This window comes from Gracilinanus agilis, chromosome 3 (genome assembly GCF_016433145.1).
Source record: "Gracilinanus agilis isolate LMUSP501 chromosome 3, AgileGrace, whole genome shotgun sequence".
In the NCBI taxonomy this organism is placed as follows: domain Eukaryota; kingdom Metazoa; phylum Chordata; class Mammalia; order Didelphimorphia; family Didelphidae; genus Gracilinanus; species Gracilinanus agilis.
The window spans coordinates 12,173,767-12,183,596 of record NC_058132.1 but is presented as its reverse complement, the minus strand read 5'-3'; the positions used below and the strand labels follow the sequence as shown (position 1 = coordinate 12,183,596).

At 40.9% G+C, this 9,830-nt stretch overlaps 1 protein-coding gene across 1 annotated transcript in view; it reads right to left on the bottom strand.

Annotated features, from left to right (window-relative positions):
* LOC123240744 (zinc finger protein OZF-like) overlaps nt 1–9,830 on the bottom strand; it is a 31,141-nt gene that overhangs the window by 11,908 nt on the left and 9,403 nt on the right. Inside the window, exon 2 of the mRNA XM_044668457.1 lies at nt 2,826–2,914. Coding sequence (XP_044524392.1) covers nt 2,826–2,914 — 89 coding nt within the window. The remainder of the gene's footprint in view (nt 1–2,825; nt 2,915–9,830) is intronic.

The following is a 9,830-nucleotide window of genomic DNA, read 5'->3' as shown; positions in this document are numbered from 1 at the left end:
TTGAAGGGGAAAGGGGAGCATGAATCATGTAACCATGTTAAAAATGAATATTAATAAATGTTAAAAAAAAAATAAAAAATAAAAAAAAAAAAAGGAGTCAAAAAGAGATGGGAGGGGATACCTAGTGGGAGGATGATGAAGTCCTACAACTGAAGTAGGAAATGATCTGAAGAAGTTAGTTACAAGGTTTATTTCATCTTGTAGAATGATGTTTCTGGACATAATACAGTCTAGGAAAATATCTGGGTAGAAAACAATGAGAAGAATTCTCCGGGCACTCTCTTTAAATGGTAGAATATCATCAATGAGCTCCCAGATGTCCATCTTGACCCCTTTCAAATGGTGTAGCAAGGACCCTAAGGGCAGGCGGTGTTGAGGAATAGTTTCTTGAACAGAGTCAAATGTGCACTTTGGGAAGATTAGTCAAGAGGAGGATAGACTAGAGTGGGTAATCTTGAAACAGGAAAACTAACCAGAAATGTATTGCAGTGGTCCAGGTATAAGGTAAGGAGGGACTACAAAAAAAAAGACAAAAGATGTAGCAAAGAGAGAATGCACAGGACTTGGCAACTGATTGTATATGGGAATTAGGGGTGGTAAGAGAAAGTATGGAGTTAAGAACTATTCCTAGGTTATAAGCCTAGATGACTGGGAGAATAGTGGCATCCTCTAAAATAATAGGGAAATTAGGATGAGGGTAAGTGGAAATTAGACTTCATCTCCCAGGATTCTTCCCTTGCCCCAAGATTCCCTTTTCCTTTCTCTTTAACTGTTTTTTTTTTGTGGGAATGCCTCTCTTGCCCTCTCTTCCACATGAGTGGAGTTTGGTGAGTGTTCCCTGTTTTCTCTAGCTCTCTAGTTAAATATTAATAACTCTTTATAAATATTATACTTTAGAGCTATAGAATATTAACTTCTAAATCTACAAGGGGAATACTCAGAGAGAAGATAATGGATTCCATTTTGGACATGTTGAGTTCCGTATGTCTGTAGGACCTCCAGTTCAAGAAGCCCAATGAACAGTTGGAGATGTGAGACTGGGGCAATCCAAAGTTAGAGTTTTTATGAGGTTTGACTGGTAGGAATATAAGGGAATAAGGGATTTGAAAGAGAATAGTATACAAATGAACTGGTTCAGCAAGTCTGGAAAGGGAGGCAAGCATAGTTAGAGCACAGGGTGATGGTCTGGGAAAATAAGTTAGGAGTAGTAAGGCATAGGGAGAGAGGGAATGGGAAAACATGAGTGGAGACAGGAATCAATGAAGATGGAAAGCAAAGGACAACTAGATCAAAAGAATGATAATCCTTGTGTGTAGCTGAGGTAAGGTGAAGAAGTGGAGGACAAGACGGTTGGAACCGAGGAACAATTGAAAGAAGACCACTATGTGTGTTGAAGACTCCTTGTGGGAAGGCAGCAGTTGATGCAAACAGACACATAGTGAGCACATTGAACTCTTGGAGAAAGGAGAAAGAAAATCCTGGAGGTCAGTAGGAAACAGCCATTAGGTCTTTGTTGGGGTGATAGATCTAGTCTGAGTGAATACAAAAGAGAAGTTGTTAAATGAAGTTGGAATCGGTAGTCTAGAAAGGGCAGCTAGGCTGTACAGTTGATATAATGTTGGTCCTAGAGTTAGAAAGACTCATTTTTCTGAGTTCAAATCCAAACTCGGACATTTACTAGCTGTGTGACTCTAGGCAAGTCACTTAATTTTGTTTGCTCCAGTTTCCTCATTTGTAAAATGGAGAAAGAAACGGCAAACTACTCTGGTTTCTTTGCCAAGAAAATCCTAAATGAAGGTCACAAAGAGTTGGACATGACTGAACATCCAAAACAAGAAATGACTAAAGAAGGAGGACATGACAGTTGAAACTGAGGAACAAGCAAGGAGGATTTGATTCCCAAATTGGTACCAATTAGGGGTGTGGTAAGGGGGGAGTAGTTTTAAAGGAGGAGCTGTCAATACTGGGAGGAGAGCTTTTATTTAGGCACAGCTTTGCCTTAATAGGGCTCAACAAAAGGTTATTGACTCAAAGAGATCAAATTCCCCAAAATATTCATAGCCACCATATTGGTTACAGGCAGAGAACTGGACATGGTTCTATTTCTAACCTTAATTCCATTTCTTACTCTAATCATTATTTAGGCTGAATAATGTATGGTCTTTGAATGAAATGGGATGTTAATGTGTCCTTAGAAATGGGAATCAGAGGCAGCTGGGTGGCTGAATGGATAGAGAGTCAGGCCTTGAGTCCAGAAGCCCTGGGTTCAAATGTGACCTCAGACCCTTCCTAGCTGTGTGAACTTGGGCAAGTCACTTAACTCCTTTTGCCTAGCCATTACTGATTTTTTTTACCTTCTTCTACTTAGTATTGATTCTAGGATAGAAAGTAAGGGTTAAAAAAAAAGAAATGAGGAATGGAAGGGATTCAGAGAGATGTGGAAAGACTTTATATGAACTTGGGCAGGGCAAAATGAGCAGGACTACAAGAACAACTCCTATAGTAACTACCCTGCAAAACAAAACAGCTGGGAAAGCCTTCAGCTCTGGTCAGAGTATGACCAGACAAGACTGATGTGTAAAGTTGTTTGCTCGACTATAATTAATTTCCAAAGGAGAGAGCTTTAAAGAAAAAAGGGAGGCTGAGAAGGTGTGGAGATTAGTGTTAGAAATGAGCTAAAAAATCCCTCCCCCCAGATTTACAGGCAGTAGAGGTTGTTTCTCTTTGGTGATTTCATCGACAATCCTCTTGTGATGTTTTGTGTTGATAGAAATGTTCATGTTTCCTAATGGTGGTCAAATGATGGTCAATCTGTTGACTCTTACCTGGGATTGGGTCCTCTGGCTGCCAAGGGTCATTCCTTCTGGCTCCATGCTCCCCTCTAGGGCCTGACCTGGATCCTCAGCAGGCTGAGCTGTGAAGAGAGAAGGATCTCTGAGGGGGAGGAGTCTGGCTTTTTCCCTCCCAAGCAGGAGGCCCCAGAAGGACCAAGAGGGGGCCAAGTCCTACGGAGGGTCAGAGTTGCCTTCAGAGAAGAGACTCAGACTAAAAAAAGTGGCCTAAAATTAGGGTCAGGCTTGAAAAATTAGAAGGTCAACATCTCACTTCCTCTGCCATCCCCACTCCTCAACTCTTGAATTCCTCCTGTGGTAGCCCAGAGGCAGGAAGGGGCTTAGTGCCCCAGGTGGGCTGAATCTAACCAAACCTTCATTGAAATCTTCAGTATCAGACCTATCTCCATTGCATTCCCTTCTTCTTCCCCCTCATAAGCAGGGTCTCTAGGCATCTGACTGCTGAATCTGGGAGGTGAGGAGGCTAGAGAAGGCTGGAGATAGGGAAAGCCTTGGAAGATGGAGGCCTGGAAATAGCCAGGGCAATGCCAGAACTGGGAGTGAAGGGGAGTTCAGACTCCTGGGTCTGGAACAGGAATGATATCTGGGGAATACTCAGGTTTAGGAGAGGGGCTAAGGTCAAGGAGAAGTTGGAAAAGATACCCTGGGTTTTAGTGGAGGGTAGAGGAGGGTTTAAGGGCTATCAAAGAAGTGGGGATAGGGAAGCAAGAAGGAGACCATAGGGGGCCATAGGTACAGTCTAGAAGGCAAGAGCACCTGGGGCACTGAAAGAGAATTGTGGGGTTGGGGCAAGGAATCTTGGGCACCTGAAGCCAAGGAGCTGGAGGCAGAATACCTAGGTCTGGGTGCTGGAGGAGGTGAGGCAGAGTGGGATAAGGAAGGGAAGAAAAGGCAGGGGACCCAGTAGGCTGAGCAAGCAGTACCAAAATATTTTCCTCCAATAGACCTGCTTATGTGAATCCCCTACTTAAAACCAATTCCAATGGCTTCCTCTCATCTCTTAGATTGAATAGAAATTCCTCTCCTTAGCCTTTAAAGGTTTTTATGACCTGATTCAGACTTGACTTTCCAGCCTTGATGGACATTACTTTCCCTCCCATACTCAGAGCAAGTCAATCTGTCCTCTTTGTTTCTCACACATATTACATCTTCCATCTCCATGCCTTTCTACTTATCTATTCCATATGACTGGAATGCTCTTTCTCATCTCCTGAAGACCAGAAAGGTTGGAAGTGAGTAGGTTGTAAAGGACTTTAAGAAGGAAACAGAGGATTTTATTTTTGGTCTTGGAGATTATAGGGAGTCATTGGAATTCATTGAGTTGGGAGGAGGGTAATATAATTGGTCCTGTTCTTTAGGAAGAGATCACTTGGACAGCTAAGTGGAGGAAGGATGGGTGTGAAGATAAACCTGAGTTAAGGATTACAATAATCTAGGTATATGGTAAAGAGTGGCTGCACCAGAATGGTGGTTGCTTGGGTATAGAGGAGAACATAGGAGAGATGTTATGAAGGTAGAAATTACAAGACTTGGTAACAGATTAGATATGTGAAATGAATGAATGCTAATGTGATGGAGATGAGCAACATGGGAAAATGGAGGTGCCCACTGAAGTTAAGAATGAGGCGGGGAGGGTTTTGAGAGAAAGATAATGGGTTCTCTTTTGGAAATGTTAATTTTGAGCTGTCTGCCAGACATCTGGTTTGAAGAATTCAAGAGGCAGTTAGGGTGAGACCAGAGCTCAGGAGAAAGACTTGGGGCTGGATATATATGCAATGGGGGAAGGGGAGTGTATTCTACTGCATGTACAGAGAAGCTATACTACTTGTTTGAGGGAGGGTAGTGATGATGTAGAATGGAAGGAAGTGATTCAGAGAGACGGTGGAGCATGTATACACATTCTATAATAAATTCTGATCAACTCAGCACCTATATAAGAGTCAAGAGTATGCCTATTGCTGTAAGTGAAATGGAGCAGAAGAATAAGTCATTGGACATTGAACTCATTAAGGAAGATGGTCTTGAAGGTTGATAGGATCTGAAATGGATGATATAGATGGATATAGCATGAACCTCAAAAGAGGAGAGATAGTAGGCAGTTAGTTGTCGCAATGGATAGAGTGCTGACCCTGGAATCAGGATCTGAATTCAAATCTGACCTCAGAAACTAGTTGTGTGACCCAGGGCAAGTCACTTAACATTCTTGCCTCGATTTCCTCATCTGTAAAATGAACTGGAGAAGGAAATGGCAAACCTCTTCAGTATCTTTGCCAAGAAAACCCTAAATCAGGTCTCAAAGAGTTGGACAATATGAAAAAAACAACTGAACAACAGAGGGAGAACTGGGAAACAGTAATGGGTTATGGGAATTCCATCTCCCTCATCCCAGAATTGTGTTCTAAGTGAAAGTGTAAAATTAATGTAAAAGGCATAAAGAGAAACATCTACAAGGATCCTAAGTAAATGTTAGAAAAGGAAGGAAGTATGAAAGGAAGAGAAGAGATTAAGGTCAGAAAGAAGACTGTTAATGATGAACCAGAAATTCCATAGTGGAAGGGGTAGGAAGTCTGGAGTGGGACATTCGGGAAGGTAGGAGAGAACTAGGGCTGAAAGGGATGGTGATGAGAGAGCACACAACTGACTTTGGCACAGGGGCTTGTTTTACTCATCGAGGGTTCAGTTTCCCAAAATGAGAAAAGTGGAAGAGGGTGGAAATCCACTAATGATTGGAGGAGTCCAGATAGAGCAATTGTAAGGTTCTCTGATGAAAGCAGTAAATGAGAAAGTTTATGCTTGGAGATTTTTCAGCACAGTCCTCACTTGTTTCACCCAACTTCTCTGCCAGTTTGGTCAAGTTAGACAGTGTTCTGGCCCTAGCCTCATGTCCACATGGGAAGTAGATCAGGGAAACTCAGAAGGAAGTGATATGTCTCATCCTGGAACCCTTCTCTCCTATAAAACAGGTGGAAAGCAGAACTGAGTAATTCTTGGAGAACATTTTAGGAACACTCTAACCCTTGGAGAGCATTCTAGGAAAACTCTAACCCTTGGAGAGCATTCTAGGAACACTAATCCTTGGAGAACATTCTAGAAACACTCTAACTCTTGGAGAGCATTCTAGGAACACTCTAACTCTTGGAGATCATTCTAGAAACACTGTAACTCTTAGAGAGCATTTTAGGGACACAACCGTTTGAGAATTCTAGGGACACTAACCCTTAGAGAGGATTCTAGAAACACTCTAACCCTTGGAGAGCATTCTAGGAACACTCTAATCCTTGGAGAGCATTCTAGGAATACTCTAATTCTTGGAGAGTATTATAGGAACACTCTAACCTTTGGGGGCATTCTAGGAACACTCTAATTCTTGGAGAGCATTATAGGAACACTAATCCTTGGAGATCATTCTAGAAACACTCTAACCCTTGGAGAGCATTTTAGGAACACTAACCCTTGGAAAGCATTCTAGAAACACTAACCTTTGGAGAGCATTCTAGAAACACTCTAATTCTTGGAGAGCATTATAGGAATGATCTAACCCTTGGAGAGCATTCTAGGAACACTCTAACTCTTGGAGAGCATTCTAGGAACACTAACCCTTGGAGAGCATTCTAGAAACACTCTAATTCTTGGAGAGTATTATAGGAAGACTAACTCTTGGAGAGCATTCTAGAAACACTCTAATCCTTGGAGAGCATTCTAGGAACACTAACCCTTACAGAGCATTTTAGAAACACTCTAATTCTTGGAGAGCATTATAGGAATGCTCTAACCCTAGGAGAGCATTGTAGGAACACTAACCCTTGGAGAGAATTGTAGGAATACTCTAAACCTTGGAGAGCATTCTAGGAACACTAACCCTTGGAGAGCATTCTAGAAATACTCTAACCCTTGGAGAGCATTTTAGGAACACTCTAACTCTTGGAGAGCATTCTAGAAATACTCTAATCCTTGGAGAGCATTTTAGGAACACTCTAACCCATGGAGAGCATTCTAGGAACACTAACCCTTGGAGAGCATTCTAGAAACACTCTAACCCTTGTTGAGCATTTTAGGAACACAACCCTTTGAGCATTCTAGGAACACTAACTCTTAGAGAGGATTCTAGAAACACTAACCCTTGGAGAACATTCTAGAAACACTCTAATTCTTAGAGAGCATTCTAGGAACACTAATCCTTGGAGAGCATTCTAGAAACACTCTAATCCTTGGAGAGCATTCTAGAAACACTAACCCTTGGAGAGCATTCTAGAAACACTCTAATTCTTGGAGAGCATTATAGGAATGCTCTAACCCTTGGAGAGCATTGTAGGAACACTAACCCTTGGAGAGCATTGTAGGAACACTCTAAACCTTGGAGAGCATTCTAGGAGTGCTCTAACCCTTGGAGAGCATTCTAGAAACCCTCTAACCCTTGGAGAACATTCTAGGAACACTAATTCTTGGAGAGCATTATAGGAATGCTCTAACCCTTGGAGAGCATTGTAGGAACACTAACCCTTGGAGAGCATTGTAGGAACACTCTAATTCTTGGAGAGCATTATAGGAATGCTCTAACCATTGGAGAGCATTCTAGGAACATTAATCCTTGGAGAGCATTCTAGGAACACTTTAACTCTTGGAGAGTATTATAGGAATACTCTAGGTATCATTTGCAGAAAAAAAGCCATAGTTACTGTACATGACCATTGAGTTACCCATCACTGCTAGTTAAATACACAATATTAGAAACCAAATTAACATAATTTGCAATTTTAACATAATTACTAAAATGAATACAAATTAATATAAAATTAAATAAAATGAAAATTTTAACTCCAAATCAACATAATTGACATAAATATTAAAATTAACATAAAAAGCATTTTCAAATCATTGGCATTCTGTACGAAGAAGCTCTAATTGGTTTTTTCCTAGAGTGTTACATCAATTTAACAAGAAAGAAAACCTTTTAAATCTAAATCTGATTATTTGAATACATTATGACCATAGGTAGCTATTCTAAAATTATTCTGTAGGGGCAGCTAGATAGCATAGTAGATAGAGTGCCAGGTCTGGAGTAGAGAAGACTTGGGTTCAAATCTGACCTCAGATATTTGCTAGTTCTGTGATCCTGGGCAAGTTATTTAACCCCAATTGCCTAGCCCTTACTGCTTTTCTGCCTTAGAATCAATAATATAGATTCTGAGACAGAAGGTAAGGGTTAAAAAAAATAAAATTATCCTGTAATAAAAAGAATGTCACTTCTCTATAGTGCTTTAAGGCATTTATATGCATTTTTTCTCACTGATAAAGTCACTTACTCAGTTTATTCTGCTATGTGGTTTGGTCCTCAATTTCTTTTGGAGCAGCCTCATCTATTGGGATCTGGCACTAAAGTCATTTGCCATCACACATATCTCTGGAGATGACAGTCTAGACCCTAGATTCTCTCCCTTCAGAAATGTACCAAATTCCATGGGGATGAGAATTTTTATGTTCTTTAGTGATTGGAAAGATACTTTAAAAGAAGCAGGGGCCATGGGACTCAGTGGGGGGAGAGTCAGGCCTAGAGATAGGAGGTTCTGGGTTCAAATCTGGCCGCAGACACGATCTAGCTATGTGATCCTGGGCAAGTCACTTAACCCCCATTGCACAGCCCTTACTGCTCTTCTGCCTTGGAACCAATACACAGTACTGATTCTGAGACAGAATATAAGAATAAAAAAAAAAGAGGCAGTGGTCAATCAAATCCCAGGGACAGCTGTGATCCTCTTTAGAAAAAACGAATTCTTCCTTTGAGGAAGTGGGAAATTCTGGTCCTGTGAGAGGAACTCATGGCATTGTCATCTGCAGGCAGTCAATAAACATTAAGTGCCAACCCTGGGGATGCAAATACAAAAAACAAAGACAGTCTCTACCTTCAAGAAGCTTACTGTATTATGGGGGAGAACCACACAAAAAAGAAGCTCAAAAACCAGAAGGTCCTTATGAGATATGAGTACTAAGACTGATGCAATCTCATTGAATGATGTTTCCTGATTATGAAGTTCTTGGGATAGCACTATGGAGTTCAAGCCAAAGGAATGCAGTCAGATGACACACTTGTGAATTTCCCACCTTCCAAGCTCTTCACTGCACTGCAGGAATCCCAGCCCAAATCTATACAAGCACCAGTTAGCTCCAGATGTAACACAAATACTAGAAATAGTCATTTTTGCCTCTTTTGAGTCAAATGATTTCTTCAAGACTATAACATCTTCTGACAATCAATATTCCTAAATAACCAATGTATATAATGCCTCTTGTTTGCAATCTAGAACCAATGAATCTTCGAATCATATTTATCACGGAATTCCTAGAACTTTAAGCTATCAACAAACATTTACTAAGTATCACAAAGGTATCAATCATTATGCTAGGTTCTGAGAATATAAAGGCAATAGGAAAATGGTTCTTGTTCCCAAGAAGCTGAAAGTGTAGCTAGAGGGGAAAACAAAGGCTTAAAAAGTAGATAAAAGTAGCTAAACAGTGATTTGGGGCAAGAGACAATTAATTGAACATATCAGAACAGGCCTTATGTCAAAAGTAGTTCTTGTATTTAACTCTGAAGGAAACTAGGGATTCTGAGAAATGGCAGCATGGAGGCATAGGGGACAGGAGAATGAACATATCATTAACAGGAACAAAGGCAATTTAGTAGAACCATAGTATTCATGGAGAGAGAAAATGGCTAGAATAGTAGGTTGAGGCCAGGATCCAAGTGTCAAACAGAAAAGTTTGTATTTGATCCTAGAGACAACATGGAGCCTTTGGAGTTTATGGATTCAGAGCTTAATGTGGTCTGATTTGTGGTCTAGGAAAATCAATCTGGTAGTTATGTAGGGGGTAGTATGGAGTGGAGAGAGATTAGAGGCAAGGAGGTCAAGTGGAAGGTGTAATGCAGTAGTCTAGAGTGAATGGGCCTAAACTAGACTAAAAAGGGGGGGAAGAGAAAGT